Source organism: Astatotilapia calliptera, chromosome 13, assembly GCF_964374335.1.
Source record: "Astatotilapia calliptera chromosome 13, fAstCal68.1, whole genome shotgun sequence".
NCBI classification, from domain to species: Eukaryota; Metazoa; Chordata; class Actinopteri; order Cichliformes; family Cichlidae; genus Astatotilapia; species Astatotilapia calliptera.
Genome location: NC_137434.1, coordinates 17,592,648 through 17,614,969, shown reverse-complemented (window position 1 = coordinate 17,614,969; position 22,322 = coordinate 17,592,648). Strand labels below are relative to the sequence as shown.

Here is a 22,322-nt window from a genome sequence, read left to right as displayed (position 1 = left end):
CGTCACATCTCTGTCAGAAACCAGTTTGGGCAGAAAGAGATGCTACAAGTTCAGACATACCTCCAGCTGACCCCGACTGACCTGGGGGACGAACAGGAGGTCCTCACGCTCATTTTGAGAAATAAACGCTTGCGTGAGGCAACACACAAGCCTCGTCTCTGTGCAGCAAAAAAACCTGATAAAACTACAAGTTTTCAATCAGGCACCGCTACACAAAAGTCAACGCACGACCTCCACACAACGACTCGCTTTCACTCTGAGGAGCAACACACGATAAAGATGATGAGAAGAGAGAAGAAGGGAGCTAATTATAGCCGCGCAGCAGGATGGCCAGAAACAAACTTGATTATCATCATCGTCAAGAAGGCACAAAGGAAACCTGCTGCCTCCCCTCTTCCACCACAATCCAATAGAGAGGCTTTTAGCCTTCGTAATGATTTAGAAAGTGACAAGTCAAACAGATTTACTGTGACAGCCTGAAAGGGACCAGCACGAACACTATAACAGCTCACGTGATCCAGACCTCCGAGCACTTCTCCTATTCCCCCTTCCTCTTCTACATCCCCTTTCTCAAGCCAGCCACCCCTTCACCCACCGTTCCAGTGGTCAGGGAAGAATGAGGCCGGCTCAATAGAGGTAGGCAGCAACACTATTCATTTCCCCCCTCACTCAACACGAGCCCCCTTCAAACGAGAGGGAAAAGCTCTGCTTTTGTGGAAGTTAGTTACTTAAAGCGACAGCCCACCAGATAAGGATCTGGTCACGGAAAACTTGTGGTACGGAGTAAATGGAGATACCTTTGTACAATTTTAACACCATTACCCATGGTTTATCAGATTTAATGAGCCATGAATGTGAGGTCAAATTTTCAGCTTGCAGGAGCAGCTGACAACATTTCTAAAGCACTGTTTGCCCTTCCAGCAACCGTAAAACACAATTAAAAATGCTTATTAATCTGCAAAGGAGAATCATTAAATGTGGAAAACATAAGGCAATCATTGCAACATCCTTTTCCTTTTTTTATCATTATTAGTTTTTGAGTAAAGACAGTGCTGTTTCTTACCCTCGGTTTTTCATCCATATTCATTGGAAGGTATCTTTTGTGCCCTGAGTGACAGGCTCTACATTTGACTTTCATTTCCGTGTCTGAAACATGGAGAAAATTTATGTTTGAGCAGCGCCGGTCCCTCCAGGCCTGAGATGGTTTTCCTGGTGCAGTCATCTGATTTTTTTTTTTTTTTTTTTTTTTGCATGCCTCTCTCCGTCTCCTTTCTCTGGAAGGTGAATAACACCTTGGCTGTTGCGAGCTTTGAAAACAGAGCTACCCCTAAAAAGCCGTCAGAGATGGCAGCAGAGGGATATGCGTGGAGAATACTCAAGAAGGAGAGACCCTCAGGCTACCCAGATTTGGTTTCCACTCGTTCTGGCTTCCAAAAGCAAAGGAATTCCAGAGAAAATCAGGGCAGGACCTCACCCCAAGCCACCTCTACTGCTGCTGCTGCTGTTACTACCACTACCCCCATTTCCCTCACAAACACACAGCACAGCAAAGGTGATTTCATGCACCCATCAATGAGACATCCCTTCTCTCTTTGTTACACATTTATGCTGATTTGATATCCAGGGAGACATGACAAGTAAAAGAAGATGGCAGTGTGTGTGTTTGTGTGAAGTTTGGTCTCGTCCATCTGCTGCTCTTGTTTACCGTCACTAACCAGCACGACTTAGACATCATCTCTGGACTGGAGCACAACACTGTGCAACCGCCTCAAGATATTGCAGGTGAGGCAATGATATGACAAACTGCACCCCCACCCCATCTTTTCAAACATGCCCCTTGCTTGACTCAGACATGAAACGTGTGAGGTCCTCACGTGTGTCTTTAACAATGTCAACACATGCCATTCAGCCTCCACTCAGCTGGAGCTGCCAAGTAAAGGTTGGAAGACGGCTGTGAGAGCAATACAGCTGAGCCGTATAATAACTCTGGTAGATCATTAACATGTAGGTAACGGGAGGATGTTGGGACTGGAGCAGACACGGCTGACTGAAGAAATATTATCGCCTTTTTACTAACAATATTTACAAGCATGTTAAATATAAATCGCTTTACTCAAGCTCACATATTTATGAACAGCAGCCCGCATCCTTAAAACACAAGGACTCTCGTTGGTTTGTCAATAATGTTTGCCAGATAATTAAAGAGCCCTGGGAGACAATGATAAACATTGTTTAGAGGCTGATCCCTGGCAAGCGCCAAGCAGTGTATCATTGCTGTCTCCGGAATACACACGATTACCCTGGTCTCATTACTGATATGATAAACGACGGCTTCCACCGTGGCTTTGGTGTGCCGGGAGGACGCACGCAACAGGGGTAGATTAGGGGGGAAAAAGTGGTTAAACACATTGCCCCTGTAATAGACCAGCGCTAAACAAGAAAGATGGGTTATCTGCAGGAGGACTGCAGATAATGTTTGTGATATTTGCAAAGTCAGGGCTGCAGCCAGCTTTTATGGTGCTTCCAACCATTTATTATGAATTGCTGAGATTACTGTTTAATAATGTGGACTCAGACTCTTTGCTTCTTTATTTGCTTCACTCCTCATCATCCCATTGCTCCCTTCATCCCTCTCCTTCTCTGTGAAGTTAATGCTGTTGCTCGGCCCCGGCCCACCAGCCCGTCTCTTTTTACAGTTAGTGTATCCACACAGAGGTTTAAAATATGCCCCTTTATCTGAGCCGCCCAGGCGGGAAAATGAAAGGGATGTCAGTCCTTAGAACCCTGGGAAAGCGCCTGGCTCAACCGCCAGTGTCAAAACTGAGGGAAGGGCAATAAGCGGGCAAACACACTGAGCAACGTTGAGAAATAGGAAGAAAACAGCCTTATTAGAGCAGCGAGGCTCACGATTATATGCCAATATGATTTGAGGAGGCTCTCCATAACAACCACAACAGGCATCATTAACTGACCAAAAGGCAAAACTGGAAAATCAAACCCCAGCGTACGGCCGACTCCCCGCCCTTAAAGCTGAATGACATTTTTATTGCTCGCCCGCACCTCGGCAAAGAAAAACGAATGCCGCTTTTCGCTATTGACCACGTTATCAGCCCAGCGCTCCTTGCATGCGTAAGCAGCAGGCGTCGCGTGAGAGCAGATATTGCACGACTCCTTCGCAGCCTCATAACCCACACCGCGAGCTGGAGAATAAATGCTGTCCCTTTGCATTAGTAACATCCCAGTTAATTTACGTTGTCAGAAAACAAGGAAGTATGTATCCCTGGAGGCCATGAAGGGAGACAATTCGACCGCCTTCATAGAATCTCTGCCATCACTCTGCATCTCCCACGCAACCTCCACCAGAAAATCAGCATCAGCGTGCACTCTGAGAGACAACAGTGCCGACTAGACAAGGCGCTGTTTATAGCACAAATGGTATTATAAACACAGCATGTGGTGTATTATCTTTAGAAAATGATTCATTATGGCCTATAAGCTAGAAAGATTTGCAACACGCTGGGTGGAGGGGGTAACTAAACTGTATCTAAAATTAATTCCTATCATTGGGAATCCTCCTCGAGATGAGGTGCTGTTGCTTGAAAACATAACAGGTTATATTGATGCGGGCCCAGCAGGCCGGTCGGCCCAGCACCTGGCATGAAACGAAGCGCAGGACAAGCCTCCTGAGATAGCGAGAGGGAGTCTAAGCGCAGACCTGAGTGGCTCTCTGGCAAATGAACCCACGTGGGACACTGTGCAAGGTGTGAGGACCTCTTGGAGGAGGCTTGCAGACGTGCTCGAGTATCAAGAGAAGCAAGGCAAACACAGCAGATCAGTGCCAAAACTGTAAACCCACTGACCCAGCGTGAAGAGGGAGAGGGGAGTAATTAGCGACTGTACTTACAACTCAAAGGAGGAGGAAAGAGTAGAGGAGAAAGTAGGGAAGAGAAGGGGGCGGGGGGGGCTGAGAGCACACAGTTGGAGGATGAAGACAATGAGTTTGTTTAGCTTAAACAGGATTTACAAGCCAAACAGACACACGCCAACGCCACTCACTCAGACACATACTATCTCTTTTCCCCGCTGCCTGCCGCCCCTCCCCGCCCCCTCCCTGTTTTGCCAACACAGACGCACAGAAACGCAGCCGAGACGGGCTCTCAGCGAGGATTTCATCAGCTGGAGGAAAAAAGTGAGGGTAATTGCTCGCGATGGTGAGAAGTCTTGAGTGCATGCAGCGGCGTTGGGGCGAATGGATGGATAGAGGGAACATTTTGTTCCTCCTGTGCGGGCTCCGACTCTCATATTGTTCCTGATGAGGCCGGGTGTCATTTATGATTCAAGGGCCCCCGCTCTCTCACGGCGGATGGGAACAGGACACGGCCATTGTGACATCCTGTGCACTCGTTTCTCAAAGAACATTAAATCAAACATGTATGAGATGGTGACAGGGGTGGGCCGGCAACTTCTCCCTATTCGCTCTCCTCACCTTCTCTGCACTTTGTTTCGCTCTCGTCTCAGGGAGAGAGAGAGGAAAAAAAGAAAGCACTTAAGAGGACTGCGTCTCCCTGATGTTGGCAGAGCTCAAGAGCTGAAATGACGGCTCTTAAGAAAGAGGAGTTAAGCTGGTGTTTTGTCTATATTAAACCGATATCTGTCAACAAGGAAACAACTGACAGGCAAAGCAAGGACAACACGGAAAAATTATATCCCCGCTGTAGTTCCTCATAGTAACCAGAGCCTTTATTTACCTCAAATGCAGAAGGTAACAGGCCTTTATCTGAAGCAGGATTGCATTAGAGGCAGCATTTTATTTCTAATTCCCTCTGTTTGATCAGCGTAAGTGGTCACGATTAAACAAAGCCTCATTGCAATCCCATTTGCCATGTTAAAGCTCAATCTGTTAATACTATGGCGACTTAGTCTTGAGAGAAAACAAGGAAGCTAAACTCCACCTACCCACTGCACACATGGTATTAGTTCATTTCCGATCTAACATGAAAGTAAATAAAACCCAACGGGAGCAAACAGAGCAACTCATTCATGACAGCACGTGCAAAACATTTCACCTGATGTCCATAAACATCACCCGCATGCCCACTCGGGCTCACGGCTACAGTCCTACACGGTCCTTAACGAAACAATGCTGCTCGCCACCGCCGCTCGAGGTTCGGTGCCTTGCTCGAAGACTCAGCATTAGTCATGCTGACTGTCCAGTCTACCTCAAGCAACTCAGGAGTTTAAAAGCAGTGGTCTCTTCAACCACAAACCCAAACCACAGCGTAAGGTTGGCAGCTTGAAGAACAGTGGTGACAGGCATGTGGAACTGAGGGTTTTTTTTAATCCCGGGGCCTCATGTTGGTCCACTTTTGGCTTTCTGCACTGAACTGATGTCATTGCACGCTGTCAGCAGGATGAGTTACAGCTGCTGTATGCTTCATTTTCTCTGAATTAGTTAGCCTGCAATTACCAGGCTTTAACTTGAAGGGAGCTTAACTGTAGACTTATGGGTAGAATTACAACAACATTTAGGAAGTAGTTAAGTGTCTGACAAGAGGGCACAACCTCAGCTCAAACTGAATATTTCAGGTTTTAACTCCCTCTAAGCTCTTATTCTCAGATTGAGTCTTTAAAAACGCTCTGAGGCAACACACGTTTTCCCTTATTAAAAAGACCAAAATAGGCACATTGAAAAACAAAAGGCTGGGTTTTTAGATGACAAGTAATGCCAAGTTTGAACCGCACTCAAGACACAGACAGCGAGAGAGAGACAGAGAGAGAAACAAGGCCTGACTTCTGCTCTGGACACGAGTGGGTGGGTTAGGGCTGCTGGTGAGACACCAGACTACAAGAATCTGTGTCAAGTTGAACAGGCAGCAAGTATTTCACAGTAGTCCTCGAACAACAGGAACAGTCAGATGAAATGTCAGGCTGTCAAAACATTGATTAGCGTTCGCCAGGTTTTTAAGCACTTAGCTGGCTGCAGCTGTGCCGACACACACAGCAAACAGCGGCAGAGATGGTGCAACTTGGTAAATTGCTGAGTAACAAAAAGCTAATTACTGAGACACAAGTAATTAGTTGTTTTCCTGCTACGTACTTCTAATCAGCATTACCTCACTGCTTTACCGAGGTACAATGACAGGGGGTAATGTTAACTCACTACCTTAATCTTTTCTGTGACTAATCAGCATGTGAGACTGAACAACTGCACAACTTAAGCATGCGTCGCAACTTTCTGCAGCCCAAACTATCAGAAAAGACAGATTGATACTAAAAAGATTTGGTTTCAAAGGATACATATTTCCCAATATTTTCCCCAATATTGGCTAATGCTGCAGCTTAAAGAGAATAATCTCCACATTCTGCCTCAGGATCAAACACGCTGTTGGATGCAAACGTAATTTTTCTTCCTGTTTTGCTGCAACTTGTAGCGGGGCCAGTGCATGTGTTGTATTTCTATCTGCTGAAAATTTCACTATTTTTCCAGTAAGATCGCCTTCACATTCTTGCACAGGCAGCCAAGCACTCCATTCTCAGAGAGCACGCCTGCAATTGTGTCCAGCACCATCTTAAATGACTTTGGAGAAGAAGAAAAAAAGAAAAAGAAAATTTTGATTTCAAAGTGTGTATGCTGGAGCCTTTTAGCCTGTTTAGTGAATCAGACACTTCTGTCTTGTCTCTCAGTCTGGCTGGCTGGCTGGTTGCAGAGAGGCCCCATGAGGGACAACAGAAGGAAAGAAAACTCACACGAACACACACATACACAAACAGACACACTTCCAAGTTTCAAACAGTTGCAGATGGCTTTAATTCCTTGCCCTCTTTCTTTCACAATTTATCAGGTAACCTACTCTGAATGACTGCGCTGCCTTTTCATGCTTTGGTGAGATGACTTAATGCTCCTTTGTTTTGTCAGAAGAAGGGGGGCAAACAGCACTAATTAATGTGGTGCAGCTGACAAGTGTTGCTGCTGAAACAATTTCATTACATCACCAATTTAAATTACCCAGGAAGGAGACACTGGAGGGCGCACCCATCCAAAATCTGTTTATACACTTTCTGAGACATACAGGGAGTGGACACAATAATACGAACACCTGCAATCCAATGCAATACCCCAGTAATGAACCCAGTAACTGTTTTTAAGCCTGTAATATCAACTTTTATGCAAGGCTGTATCAGATTTCTTAGGAATCTGGTGCTTTTGGGCGTTTAAAGCATGATGACATTATAACAGCAGTTAATTTGATCATCCGCTCCAATCACGCCCCCTTCAACTTCAACCTTACTAACAAGTAAAGGGCCCTTTTTGTCACCCTCTCTCAAAGTTCAGCTGTCCTGTAGCAGGGTGCACGGTAATGAAAGAGCAGCAGTCTCCACCTCCTCCTTCTCCTCCTCCTCCTCCAATCGTGAGCCCCCCTCTTCTCCACTCTGCCCAGACTGGCCTCACATCCAGACAGGAGGAATTTAACGGGGAGGGTCCACCAGACTTAAGGCAGAAGCCTGCACTGAGTCAAAGCTGCTCATCCACACTCTGCTGCAGAAGGGCTTGTAAATGTGGCAATGCTGTTCTCTATCGGGGATAGTTTAATGTAGAGCAAGCCAGATGCACATGCTAATACTGGACCATTACAGATGTGAGTGCACTGCAAGGCTCCAGTGCAGGCATACACCTATTATAAATCACCTGAGCATTGTCTTAATTGTAATAGTCACACTGCAACACACAAATACACACAAATACATATAGTGCAAGTAAACTATCTATCAGAGGCCAGATTCACAAGGTGTCCCTGCAAAGGTCCCAAACGACCTAACACGTTGAGCCACTGATCTTTGAATGATCCCTGACTACATCCAGCAAACACAACTAGTGTTATCAGATAGCAATTACCACTGAAGCTGCATGACATGTGCCGTTCAGCAGAACAGAGCAGGGCAGCATATGGACATGCCTACTAATTGCATTACAACAGGTAGCGGATAATAGCCTTGAAGGGAGTCAACAAGCCCAGGCACACTGCTGACTGTTAGCTAAGTGACACACATTCTCAGTTTAGCATCAAACGAGCCATCAGCTGATCCACCGAGACGAGACATTCACCCACACACATACACACGCAGACCTGCAATCACTGACTTACTAGCGCATTCATTTCTAGTGATTTTAAGAATAATGTACACACGCCTCACGAAATGATCCTACAAACCCAGTGACTTTGGACGTGTCGCTCCAGCGTAACTACACAGGTAGAGGGGATACGCGGCACAGTCTGGATATTACGCCGCGTAAACGAGCTCCGGCTCGGCTCTTAACGTGCACCCGCTGGCACGAGACTCTCAGCGGCTGCTAAAAGGTTTCCAGGAGGTCACCCTATTGTTAGGAGGTAGTATCTGTCCAGCGGGAGGCAAAACCACACACACGCACGCAAACACACGTTCAAAACCCCGCTGTGTAACACAAAAAATAACCAGGCGCGAAACTTACTTTGAGCTCGGACCCGAGCGGCAAAGCGGCGTATTGTGTCTCCAAACCGCGTGTTTACGATGCTCCCCTCGCTCACTCGCTTCCCTTCCACAAAGACGACGTGAGAGCTCCGAAGACGCTGTGACTGAGTGACTGAATCAACTATCGTAGAGCACGGCAAGTTGAAGTGTCAGATTACACTGGCTATTCAGTTACCAGAGAGAGCCGTGCTCGGCGGCCGGCGTGAAAACGTGACCTAGACTTTCCGCGGAAGGACACCCGGGTGTGAAGGTGTAAGTAGACGCTAACAGCCTGATAACGGCACGTTTCACACTGGAGCGGACTGCAGCCGGCAGCTCCGGCTATTGTCTGCTTTTGTGTCATTACAGCAGTGATGCTTCAGAGCTGCACTGTGTAACCGAGCCAGGAGTTAATTGCTAATTCAGCCATTGTGTGAGTTTAATAGCTGTTAGTAAAACATAATAGGAATATACATGAAAGGCAACACCGTAAGCTTATCTGAGATACAGATTTATTCACGTTATTATCAAAAAACGACTTAATTAACTAGCTAGTAATTATTATTGTTTTTTTGTTGTTGTTAGTAGCAGTAGTGATGTGAACTCTATTAACTTTATTAGCCAATTTTTATTGTTCTTTTTCTTATTATTATATATTATAGTGTCTTTATAGTGTAGTGGTTTACATATTTGCTGAGAAAGCAAACAGTCCCTTGTTCAGTCTCAGAAAAAGACACAAATCCCTTTGGAGTTGTATCAGGAAGGGCATCGGGTGTAAAAATCTACCGAGTCGAACATCCAGTGTGGCCACCTGTGCATAAGGGAGAAAACAAATCTCTTAATAACTGTCTAGTTATTATTATTATCATTATGCTTTAAGGTTAAGTACAGGTCATGCCTCACACCACATCTTAAATCATCATTAAATCTGAGAAAGGATTCAAATTGAAGAAAAGTCAGCAAGACACTGTACTTATTGGTTATTTATTTGTTTGTTTTTTAAATCATTTCACTTTAGCTTCACTCAGGGGCAATTCTAGGTTCAGATTTTTAGGAGGCCTCAGCTCATTAGTTGGATGACCCATTGTAGTGTCTAAGATCAACCAGAGATTTCAATCCAATCCACCCCTTTTCGCCTGTTTCAGGGTGGAGCCTTTAGTTATCAAACCCGAGGCTAAGGCTCATTTGTTAAAGAAGTTAAAGAGGTATTTGTGGCAAAGCAGATAAGATGTGAAACACGCACAACATTATTTCAGTCTCTTAATCACATAGAGGCAGTCCACCAAATCATTAAGCACTTAAAGTAGCATTAATCAGTACAGACACTGGAAAATCACTCTACAACACCATAGACCTGTACATGAAGCAGGCTGGCAATAGAGTTGTTTTAAAATTGTTATTAAACTTTTTGAATTCATACAAACCCTCTGTTTATTATGCAGACTCAGCAGAGATCATCTACCCGAATTTCACGAGTGGAGAAATGATTTGTAGTCAGTCACTTCAATGTAGTGGCAGCCATCCTGTTCGAGCCATGTTTAGAGTGGTATGAATCTTATAAAATGCTGTCATTCATATCAATATTTTCTGTCTAGAACCCCCACTGGCATTTTTAAGTGCGCTTCTAGAAAGCACGCAAAGCATCTGTGAAATGCATGAAAAACTACTAAAAATAATTGTAGTTTTTCCAGCTAACGTCACTATTTGCTCCTTCATTCTTCATGTTCTTGTACAACCTCTCTGTCCTTACTCTCCATCCTCTCTCTTTCCAAGAAACTAGGAAAAGATAAGATAAGATAACTCTTTATTGTCATTGCACAGTCATACATAGTACAATAGTACAATGAAATTGGAAAACTGTCCTACGTCGGCACTACATATAACACAACAGGACCCGATACGACACATCACAACGCAACACAAACAACACAACACAGTATAATAACTTAGTAATAAAAAAGAAGAAGAAGTGTATTTGTATTGCACACTGTTATTATTGTACATTAATTGTTATTGCACCTTGTTATAAATATAAATATTATTATTGTTACTGTTTTTACCATTGTTACCTCCCCCCCCCCCCCCCCCCAAAAAAAAAAAAAAGTCCAGGTAGGTAGCCAGTCAGGTCAGCTATTTGCATTGATCAGGGCTATTGCCCTGTTGTAAAAGCTGTCCTTGAGTCTATTTGTTCGGGACCTCAGCAGCCTGAACCTCCTGCCAGACGGCAGCAGCTTAAACACCCGGTGTCCTGGGTGTGTACCATCCCGTAGGATGCTGCGTGCCCTCTTGAGACAGCGAATATAATCTTATAATAATAATCACAAGAGCAAGTGGGGGATCCACAATGCACAACAGTACAGCACACTGCCGTGTTATGTGAAATCATCATTAATGAATGTGGACAAACGGAAGCTACAGCTTTATCATTTTTATGAATTTGACCACATGTCCATTCTCACCTGTTTCTTTTTGCTCTTTCTTTTTGCTGTCTTCATCCTGCTCTCTCAGTCTTTGTGCCGTCACCCAAAAGTTCAATGTTGCAGTCAATGAAAGACATAAAGTGATCCGTCAGTTCATAGCAATATTCAAACTGAATACAGGCTGCTGCTGCACATAGGTAAAATCATTTTGACCTGCTGTCACCTGGATCTGGATCTATACTGTAAACAAACACTGAAGTCCAATTCAACCAGAAAAGGAACAGAAGTTTTTTTTAACAAGCTAAAATAATAAAGTACAACAGCTCCTTGACTGGCATCTAGCGATATACCAGCAAACTATGAGATCAGAAGGTTAAAATTAGCTAATAATCTCTAATGATTTAAGCTACATTAACTAACGTTTTTGACGCTATTTTGAGAACAAATAAAAATTAGCAGACACTGTACAAGTCAAACCACTATCCACGCATTATCAGAACGGTTTTTATTTTGCTGTATTTCAGTTAAAGTGTGTTTTAAATCTGCATAACTGATTTGTGTCATTAAATTAGCTCTTCATCTTCTTTCTGCCGCAGCAATGAAAGTCTTATCTAGGCGATCAATGATAAACAACATTGCTGAAGCAGCAACACCTCTGTGTGAGCGCACTGTAACATCATCACATCAACAACACTGGACACTTCAATCTATCCTGTACTGCTGTCAGCCGACAAGTTAGGAAAACATAACCTTTGACGCTAATTCCAAAAACATATAGAAAAATATGTTATTATTAGCACTATTAATATAGCTATTATTAGGAGGTTCTCTGATGGGGTCGTTTAAACACTTGCTTATGGCTTTCCCTTGTTCATTTCTGCCCAACCTGCAGTTGCTTTATGACCCACCAGTGGGGCCACAGGTTGAGGACCTCTGATTTCTCCCAGTTAGCTAATTAATTAAACTTATATTAAGCAGTTACATGTGTATTATAAGTCAGCAAGACACAGTAAGAAACTACTGTTTAGTTGACCATATCTTTCTCTTGGGACCTGCCCCACAGTTAACAGGTAATCGGTCATGGACATTTTAGTTAAGCATATTAGTTAATTAATTATTATACGTTTCATGTGTATTAAAATATATTTATTGAAGTGTTATTTACGATGAGCAAAAACCAGCCTTAATGAACAATTATTATGTTATTATTATTATTATTATTATTATTATTATTAAACATAAAGCATTATCCCAGTCACAGCAGTTCCAGCAGAACATTAGATATTGTTTGAAGTAATAAATAACATTAAACTGCAGAAACACGTTTTTATTTATTTATTATTATTTGTTTATATTTGAACGTTTCATTAATAACTTCCCATGTGTGAAGCCTATGTTCCATCTGCACTCCGCTCCAGCAGTTGTGCAGGCCGGGCTCCAGGTTTTGCAGGCGGCCGGTCTCTGGTGGAAGCCTCAGAATAACAAAGACATGTTTGAGAGCAGCGGCAGGCTGGGCTGAGCGGTGACGTCAAGGAACAATGTCTCTCCTCCCGACACGCACACGCGCGCACGGCAGCACGCAAGCTCTTCCCCTCTCTTCCTACTCTGGCGAGGCTGAACTGCCCAGAGGGAGGGCCGGTCAGCTCGTGGTGCATCAGATAGAATCACTCACTCCTCACGCTGTGCCTACATACAGGATGTCTTCAGTGTGTGTGTGTGTGTGTGTGTGTGTGTGTGTGTGTGTGTGTGTGTGTGTGTGTGTGTGAAGAAAATTAAAAAGAAAGAGCAGAGTCCCAGCTAGTCACAGCACAGCTAGACCTGCATGCATGTTTTCCAAACAGTGTATTTCTTGTCGGTGAAAAGCATAAATCCAGTATTATCAGTAAAGGTGATAAAGATTGACAAGATCAGGGCTTCTGAAAGGTAACCAACAATTTCCCTTCACACACTGTCCTCAGTCCAGGGGTCAAATTCCTATCAGCAGCTCCCGGCCCTGGCTCTTTTCCTTTTTGAAGGGAAGGAAGAGACTGCCATCCTTTTAGTTTCCTGCCTGCAGGGCTCCTGACACTGATGCAGCACGGCCCTAAACGGGGGTATCTGCAGAGAGAGGGGGTTGGTTGGGTGTCTGCATCACACTGTGTCTCAAGGACACCCCAGCCCTCTGGTCGAAGCAGCTATCCACACTGATGGGGACAAATGTGGCCAGTGACATCACCGACTCTGGCAGTCACTCATTTTTATTTCAGGGGGCCAGTTTCTTAGACGGAGATTGGGCGAACAGTCAATGTCACAATGCTGTAGCTGTAAACTCATGATGTGATTTTTTTTCTTCCCCCCTTCAAAAATGGCTCATTGAGATGACCCCCTGTCTTTGTGGTGACACCGCTTCTGTTATGGATGTTTTTCATCTGCCGTGTTACAGCAGTAATATTGATGTTAACACTGTGGTTCACATCTGAGAAATCACATATATGTGTGTGTGTGTTTCCTGAAATCCTCAGGCCGTCGTGTTGTCAGACATTTTGAGCCTTCTTCAATTTAAAAGAAGACAAATATAGGTTTCCTTATTACTCTTTCCTCAGAACTTGGGATCAGCAAGTGACAGATCTATTGTTGGCTTTTGCCATTTAGTTTTTATTCTGATCGTAATATTAGCCGTTCGGGATCATCCATCAACGCTTTGTTTAATACCGACTCAAGGCGACAAGCCCTGTTATGAGTGTCAGGGGGGCTTGCAGCTGGTCGGGTCATTCTTCGGTGGCACTCCGCAGTTCAAAGAATGGCTTGTTGTCAGAAGTCCTCACTTTCATGGTAAGGCATGCGCCTCAGCTTCTCCAAATAATATGGCCAGATGGCTGCCAATAAGATGGATGGATTATAGGTGGGGTGACTTCGGCTTGACTTTGGCTCTGTGTATAATTTCATACACGCAGCATTTCAAAGCCTGAGCGAATGCATCAAAGGAGAACAAAGAGAACTCGCAGTGAAGCATGCTCCGACAAGGTTAATACATATTGCATTGTGTTGGGGTGTATCAAATTAACATATGAAAACTGTTTAGCCCTTTAAACATTAGTTAACATCAAGGCAAGCCTCGGCTCCCGACTCGTGCTCAAACACGAAATGATGTACATTTCCTTTGGCCACCGTTCTGCTGGTGACAAGGCGCCTCTCTATAGAGGCAGCGCCGGGAGTGATGGATGCTGCTGGGGCTTCATGTTGCTACATGATGGAGGGAAAATTTCAGTTGTGCTGACATCAGCTCTCCCATTCACACAGAGGTGTGATGGTGGTTTATATGCCACCCTGTTGTCGCCGCCATGACTGAGTGACTGACAGAATGACTGATACGTCTTTCACAGGACAAAGACAAAAGAATGTTTTCCACTGGTGTAAGGCGTAAATGTGTTTTCTGACCCTGCTCCTAACCAAGCTTTCTGCTACTTTGCTAACAAAGACATGCAATTATACAACTAGCAGTTTTATAACAGTGCACTCCAGTACTTTAGAAGCAATCCCAGGATTTTTCTCCCAATAAATTCTGCTGTGACCCTTCAGGATGCTTGTTTAGCATTATTTATTGCATTAACCTTTCATAAAGTGGGAGTAGAAAGAAAAGAATCCCATGAAGTTTCAGCACTTTGTCCATATATGTAGAAAAATGCTTCAGACCTCATGTGAACACAAAACACACAACACAATTTTTCCAAAGCCCACTTTAAGCCTTTAAATTGTTTGTTCTGCGTGATGACCACCAGCTTTTTTAACTTGTTTCACTTTTTTTCTTAACCACCCAATTCAGGGTCACAAGGGCCTGGAGCCCATGGAGCTGTCTTGAGGTGATAGCTGCAGTGAACCCTGGATCAGTTGCAAGCATGGCTTAAAGAATATCTGACAAATCATTGCATTTTAAAATGGAATTAGTTGCCGCAACCCGGTATGAATCATGGATTAACCATGGGTTAAACCCACATGCCGAATATCCTGTTTTTAAAAAAAGGAAAAAAAATAAATGTTTGGGTGTGAAAATGATTTAATTGATTGACCGGGTGACTGAATCCAGAGGAGGTGAGACAAGGGTTAATTTTCAGGACAAGTAGAGAAGATGTGGGGCAGTAAATGGATCGTCTCCTGCAGAGAAAAGGCAGAAGAGCACTATTTTAAAACAAGACAAGAGAAGTCTGGTTGAGTACACCATTGATTGTCTCTGGCTGTGAGAAGAACAAGGAGCAGAGCGAGAGAGAGAGAAAGGGAGAGGAGGAGAGAGGACAGAAAACAGATGATGTGACTGCTGGACTCTGGAAGCTTGGACAGCCTTTTATAAATGCTCACTCTCGCTCTGTCTGCGTGTTTGTGTGTGTTTCTCTGTCTCGGTTGAACTCTCCATTTCTCTTCTGTTTTTCATGGTGTATGTTGACTGAGCAGTAAGGCAGACAGCCCGGGCCCCATGCTGACTAGTCCGACTGGCTGTGGGGAGCAGAGAGGCAATCAATGAGTGCTCACAATAGAGCGCCAGCATCCAGATAGCTAACAGCTCCCCGAGGCCATGGGAAATAGGTGGAGAAGAGGGGGATGATAGAAGAAGGGGAAAGAAAGGAGAGAAGAGGCAGAAGAAAGGTACAGAGCATTGAGCAAAGAGATTTTGTGGGTGTCATAGGTGGTTTTCCAGCCACTGGCAGAAATAAAATAGAAATAATAAAGAAAAAAAAAGCCTGTTTGAAATACTAAAGCACACATTCCTTTGTGGTTGTTTATGCTCACTAAAGCATGTGTAACTTGAAGATTACATACAGTTCAGGAAGCAAACTCTTGGCTATATCCAAAGCAGGAGTCTTAAGTTATGAGATGTAATGTGAAGAGTGGTGGTGCAATGCTTGGGGTGATGGCTGCAGTGATAGCACTATTTTTAGTTGGCTTCTTATTCCCCTCATTGTTGCATAGTTTGCATGTTTGCATACGTGTGCGTGTGTGTGTGTGTATGTGTCTGTGTGTGTATGTGTGCATGAGAGAGAGACAGAGAGAGCGAGAGACTCTTTTTTTTTATTATTATTATGCAATGCTGTATCTGACCTTGGCAAGAACATGAGCCAGAGGGATAGGGAGAGAGCTGAGTAAATGTGTGACCATTTCAACCTCTGTGTCATCCTTGACTGCACAACTAGCTACCTCACTAGTCACAGGGGAGCTCTCATGAGGACTCCGAACATTATTAATTCAGTTTATTCAGTTCCATAGGTTGCCTGCTCCGCATGTTACACCACCATCGGAGCTTGTTGCGAGGCCGGAATGGAAAAAAGGGTGACTTCTTTTTGTACTAAATCAAACATAGCTAATACTCCCTGGTTTTGCTTGTTGAAAACGGTCAAATTCCCATTTAAAGCACAACCATTACCTGCCGTTTAAAACAGCTGTCAGTAGAAATCCTCTTATTGCTACAAGGAAACCTTGACCAGAGTTAAAAAGGAAAACAGGCTGGCAGACAAGCCACCTAAGCTAGTGCCTATTTCTCAAGATGACATTAATATAATAGCGCTGGTGCCCAAAACAACTTTGTATTGATTCGCATAACCTTTTAAGCCAGTCGATTGCTGCACTCTAACTCAGAATGCTTTAGCATGGCTATGTTTTCAAGCAAGGATTTGTTGCAGTGTTGCATGTTAAATATTATGTCCGGTGTTATCGTTTTTTTTAAATATAGTTTCATGAGTAGGCTTTCTCAGCTCTTTCTCATCAAAATGTTAAAAGTAAGAAGTGCCATCTTTTACTGACGTGGCTTTTTTTGGTATCGCGACCCCTAGTTTAAGTATTATTTAAAGCTATAAATACTTATGTAACGTCTGTTTTAATGTGCTTTTATTCCTGATGTGCTGACTCATACTCTTCAGTGGTGCTATGGCTTCCCAACTCACAGGTCATGGTGACTCATCCTCAAACACAGAATCTTAAGATCTTGAGGGAGTTCATGAAAAAAGCTGAATGGCCAAAGACACTGGGGTTGTTTGTAAGTGTATGGCATGCTCACTGCAGTTTCTACTTGAGTGTGCCCGCATATGTTGTGGCAACAGGGTGTTTTTGGCGTTTAACGGGGATTCTGCCTCTCAGTGCACATGGAAAAACAAAGCCTGTTCCAAACATGCGACACTAATAACCACCACGTAGTAGTTGTTATTGTGCTGCAGCTGAATGTTTGCGGGACATGTTTACAAAAGAATCTCCACCCTTTCCTTCTTTCTAAGAAATCCTGTGTGACAATTGAGCCATTTGAAAGCAGATGTTGTCTCTTCAGGCTTTCCACATGTAACACCCTCACAATGAAAACGGGACACAAATGCAGTGATTTATTGAAACAAGCAAAAACAAAGTTTTTATAATTCTAGCGAGCTTGAAAGTCGACTCTCTTAACTCTCTATGAATATTCAGAGCTCCTTTTTGGACGTTGGCAGGTTTTTCTTCCATTCTCTGTGAAGCTGATCCCACGCTGCTTCAATAATATTGAGGTCTGGGCTCTGGGGAGGCCAGTCCATGACTGATAGAGTTCCACCGTGTGTTTTTATATCCAGGTATACTTTTACTGCATTGGCAGGCTGTTTGGGGTCATTTGTCATGGTGAAAAACAAAGTTGTTCTTTCCAGACGGTTTTGCATGGTCGATCAAAATCTAATGGTACGTTTCTGTGTTCGTAATTCCATCTGTTTTGACAAGATCTCCAACACCACTGATTGAAATACATCCCCAAACCATGACAGATCCTGAAGCACGTTTCACAGATGGTTCTAGACAATGACTGAACTCTCTCCTGAGTTCCTACGTACATATCGATAGAACTTTAAATTTGCATTCATAACTCCATGAGACCTGTTGAATTGATTTTCAGTGCAGTTTTTGTGTGATTCTGCATAATTCAGCCTATTATTTTTTCCCCTTCTTTAACAACCATTCTTTCACTGAGATCATTTCTGATGATCAGCTGAAGGGCCAGATGCATCTCTCGGGTCCTGTGGGATCGTTTTTAGGCCTGTCACTTTTTCTCTTGTCCTCCACTTGTCCAGATTCCTCAACTTTTTTAAGGACACACTGCACACCATGGCAAGATATGACAAGTTTTAAGCTAATAGCTCTTTGGGAATCACCTTGTTGTTGCAAAAATACATTTATACCTGTCAAACTGTGTTTTCTTCCTCAGTATTCATAAATGAAAACTTATATGTGTTTTTGCGACAGCCTGCTAGTAACAAAGCACCTAAAGGTACAATTTAAAATTGGTTGTTTGCTAAGTTGTCTGTTATGTGTAGACACAACACTGGTTCATCTGTTAGTTAAACTTTTATACTTGAGTTGACCAAAAAGCCAGTGTTAAATGGCTTAACAAAAACGGCATTCCTTTGAAAATTGTCAGGTATGAGGACTGGAATGAAAATGAGTGAAAAACAAAGAAACTTTGAAAGACTTTCAGAAAGTCAAAACTGTTGCACAAGACCAGTTTTAAAAAACTGCAAAAAAAAAAAAAAAGGCTCCTTGGACACAAAATACAAAGAAATGAGGGGCAACAGGCTTTTTCCACAGATCTCTAAATTTTGTAAACAAAAGAAGTAGTCTAGTAGTAGTACACATATATACATGGATATTAGAGAACTGAAGAGACTCAAGTAGAAGTAGGGATTCGTGACACTGCAAGAGAACACTCACAATGTCCACTTAAAAGAAGAAACACAGCCGGTAGTCTGCTTAAGAGACTTAGCCATCCCAGATCTCTGTGATTATATCCATTAACAATGACTAATCATGTTATAGAACCTACCACTATCTGCTTTGCCAAAAAAACTCTGTGAGTGAGCTTACAACCTCTCGTGTGTCTCTGGAGGGAAAGTGCTTTGTACCGCAGATGAATCTCGGAGCCATGAAGCAGCGGGAGTAGGTATTGAATCTCCTCCAGAAAAAATAAATAACGCCCTTGTCTGCGAGTGACCAGTGCTCCCTTCCAGACTTTCAAGGCAGCTCGAGTTACTGTGGCCCCTAAAAGGAGCAGACAGGTTGTGTCTGAGAGAAATACCTTCCCACAGATGACATCATTGTGCGGGAGAGCGAGGCACAGAGCAAGCCAGGGATGGCTCCACCACAAAGGCTCGATACTCTATCAAAACATAAGATCATGTCCTGATCTTTTTCTCCTAACACATTTAACTGCATGATGTTATCGCTGAGAACACTGTGTCCTCTGTCAGAAGGTTTGGATGTATTGCTGACTGATCACGACCCTTATTAGACTGTTATGTGTCCATGGAGAGGAAAGCTCCAATCTTCAATTATTAGTATTCAAGAGGCATGAAAACATGACCTTAATTCCCCGGAGTGGCAACGCTCAGACAGTACAGTTTTCTATTTAATATGTGCGAGCTCGCACACATGCACATACACACGCGCACACAAAAGATGGTGTGATCTAACCAGGCAGTCTTAGAGATGAGTCTATTGTGTGGGTTGAAATTAGCTCCCACCACCCTTCTCCCAATGAGGGTGGTCTCCCCTGGGCGCTGTGGATGACATTAAAGGGATTTGTCCATGAAGATCTGACTCCATTACTGCAGATAATGCTCTGGTAAGACAACCACGGAGATCAGAGAGAGAAGTGTGCCGCTCCCAACTTGTAATCATGTGTATCTTAATAATCTGAAACGGACTCATCTTTTCATCTACTTCATCTTCATCTTCGCTTGTTTGCAAAGCAGCACAGAATCACGGAGGTTAACAGGGAGCAGCACTGTGAGAGCGTTTACTCTTAAATGTTGTCCATACAGTTAGGTGGCTGCTATTAAAGGATGGTGCTAAAGGGTAAAACCAAAACATTTTAAGCCAAAGAAAACAAAGTGATACTACAGAAGACAGCACCACCTGCTGGCTGTGTCTAGTCAGTGGTGTGGGGGGTGGGAGGGTTGATACGTGCATGCATGCAAAGATGCAGAGATGTAAGTGCACTGTGAGCGAATGAGTCCCTGCAGCTGCAGAGCCTAAAAGGTGTTAGAGTTATGGTTTGTGATCAAAGAGTCCCAAGTTAACTTGTTGCATTGCTCAACTTGATCAAGTTTAAGCAATGAAACCACGAACCAGGACAAGCAGTTATGCTCTGTGACTAAGACAAGAGAACAAGACGTTCGTGTTCAATCGAATGTTCCTGCACAAGCAGCACAAGTGGAAAACAAAAAAACATTCTGTCCTACAGCGGTCATTCACGGTCTCACTCTGTTGTTGACACTCCTGTGTGACGTGATGCAATAAATGACGTTTTAGCTGTGCAAACATCTCACCGAGAACGGACTCTGGACCTTATTTACCAGTGAGCTGTTAACCTCCCCAGCCACCACCCACCCACATGTTGCCACATATGGGACCTACTGTGCACAAACAGAAAAAATGACTCATCCCTGTGTTAGGAAAGGAACCGCCCAGGTCCTTCGACGAACAGTATCAGTATGTCTGCATCTATATAACACCTGACCCAACACTCAACTCACCGCGGCTCAATGCCCTCATATCCTAATGCTGTTTGGAATGTGTTGCCAAGCAATGGTGTCTGTAAACACAGCACCTGGCAATTCTGACAGGAAACCTCTGTAGCTCTCTGGAAAATTAGATGCCATTATGGCGTGCGTGCCCATTTGTTCAGATAACTGGATATCCGTGCATGGGATCTTTTTGTCAGTCTCAGCTGTTTTGCTTCTACTGTAGCCCCGAACTGTTTTTTTCCCCTGCTTTTGTGCATTTACAATAACTTTTCCTACAACCTTATCGTGTGTTGGTTAATGAGCTCCTAGCATCAGCTCCCATTCCTCCTCATTACTATAAGCAAGCTTTCACCAATTAACTCCCCCTCTGATTTGCACAACAGAGGTGGCCAAGAAAGTGCCATTACTGAACCGCCGAGCTGCTTACTCTGTCCCATCAATTTCCTGTTATTGTTGGCAGTTGAGCTGAAGCCCTAGTATTGATCTCTCACCCTGGGAGAAGATAAGGTGAGGAATCGAGATGGATTCCATATCTATTATCTAATGGAATTCCTCCTCCCAGAAAGGGCTATGGATTTTCTGCCATTGGACCTGCGAAAATGTGTGTCTATGTGTGCCTCCACTGTGCGCGCGCGTGTGTGTACGCAAGTGTCCCCTCTTCAAGCATAGAATGACACTTTTGTAGGATAGATTAATGCAGCAAGCACAATATGGCGGAAAGTGGCACTGAAGCTTTACGGACTGTTGAGGCATTCAGGGAAATGCACTCTCTATGAATGTGTATTGACCTGCTGCTCTTCAAATGGCCCTCTCAGGGAAGTGCAGATACATAGGCTCTCATGTGTGGAGTATTGCATCAAATTTTGACACAGAGTGGTACTGTTATGGTGGCTTTCTTTAGACTGCAGCTTGTATATATCCAGAGCTATTACTTTCTCAAATGGCATTTTTCTTAAAGTGTTTAGAACATAGACAATAGATCAAATGTGGATGTAGCCACAGTGGCCTCACTCAGCATATTTGGGTTTTTTTTATTTTGCAGACTGAGCTAACCATATTTAGATAATAATCAAACATAGCTGCATCATTAGTCTGTATAAGTGCATGGCATGGACACAGATACCGGCTGATTAGTGGAAAGTAGAATGAATGAATTAAATGATTATTCACTCGCCAAGACTTCTTGGACAGTTGGTATAATTGATTACACAAAAAGCCTCGCTAGTTACGACAGAAATGCTCAAAAAGGCAGCACCAACACTGCAAATACTTAAGGTCCTGTTTAGTGGTCCGAGTAAGCTGAGATGAGAGCTAGCAAAGAGCTAGCAACGTTTTGTTTCCACATGTATGTGTAAGTCAGGCTACCACAAGTCTAATTATGCAAACTGTAGGTCCTGATAAAGTTTTTTTTAAAGTCATCCTCTGTGCAGTTGTTGAAGAGGTGGAATTGCATATTGATGTTTTGCATGTGACCATTAACCACGTGACAGTGTAGGGTCAGATGAATAAGATCACACAGGCCCAGAGACCATCTGACAATCACCAGTCGTGTGGGAAAAATTCGTGTAGCTGTGACTGGTTGCTGGATTTTGATGGCAGTCGCTTGGACCCGGTCACACAGCTCTACAGACCGATCAGTGACTCCCTGGCCACCACCTTTGCTAGGGTAAAATAAGTATTCCCCAGCTGGATGGCAAAAGCCTCCCTGTGATCGTTTTGGTAGCTACTCCTGCAACTGTAGTTTTAATGGACAGTGTTTTTAAGTCTACAAACACTGTCCAGCTGCTCTCCAAGCTGTTGGAAAACTGAAAAATGCGGCACAGACTGGAAAAAGTTCAGCTGTCTGGAGCGCTGAACCATCCCCATTTCTGGTTTTCGGCACAGTGTTTCAAGTTTTACTACTAATGTACTACTA

The 22,322-nt window shown here is 43.7% G+C and overlaps 2 protein-coding genes across 6 annotated transcripts in view; both read right to left on the bottom strand.

The window, feature by feature from the left end:
- zmiz1a (zinc finger, MIZ-type containing 1a) overlaps positions 1–8,647 on the bottom strand; it is a 107,354-nt gene extending 98,707 nt beyond the window's left edge. For 3 of the 4 annotated variants that reach the window (XM_026189863.2, XM_080287762.1, XM_080287764.1), the window contains exon 1: positions 8,489–8,647. The gene's annotated coding sequence lies outside the window, so the exon portion shown is untranslated. The remainder of the gene's footprint in view (positions 1–8,488) is intronic. The other variant, XM_080287761.1, reaches the window with a different exon arrangement.
- rps24 (ribosomal protein S24) overlaps positions 1–22,322 on the bottom strand; it is a 64,814-nt gene that overhangs the window by 12,076 nt on the left and 30,416 nt on the right. The window contains exon 6 of one of the 2 annotated variants that reach the window (XM_080287767.1): positions 13,566–13,575. The exons of the other annotated variant lie outside the window; for it this stretch is intronic. Within the exon in view, the coding sequence (XP_080143893.1) occupies positions 13,573–13,575 (3 nt within the window). The 3' untranslated portion in view covers positions 13,566–13,572. Of the gene's footprint in view, positions 1–13,565; positions 13,576–22,322 lie in introns of those variants that run through there. 2 annotated transcript variants of the gene reach the window in all.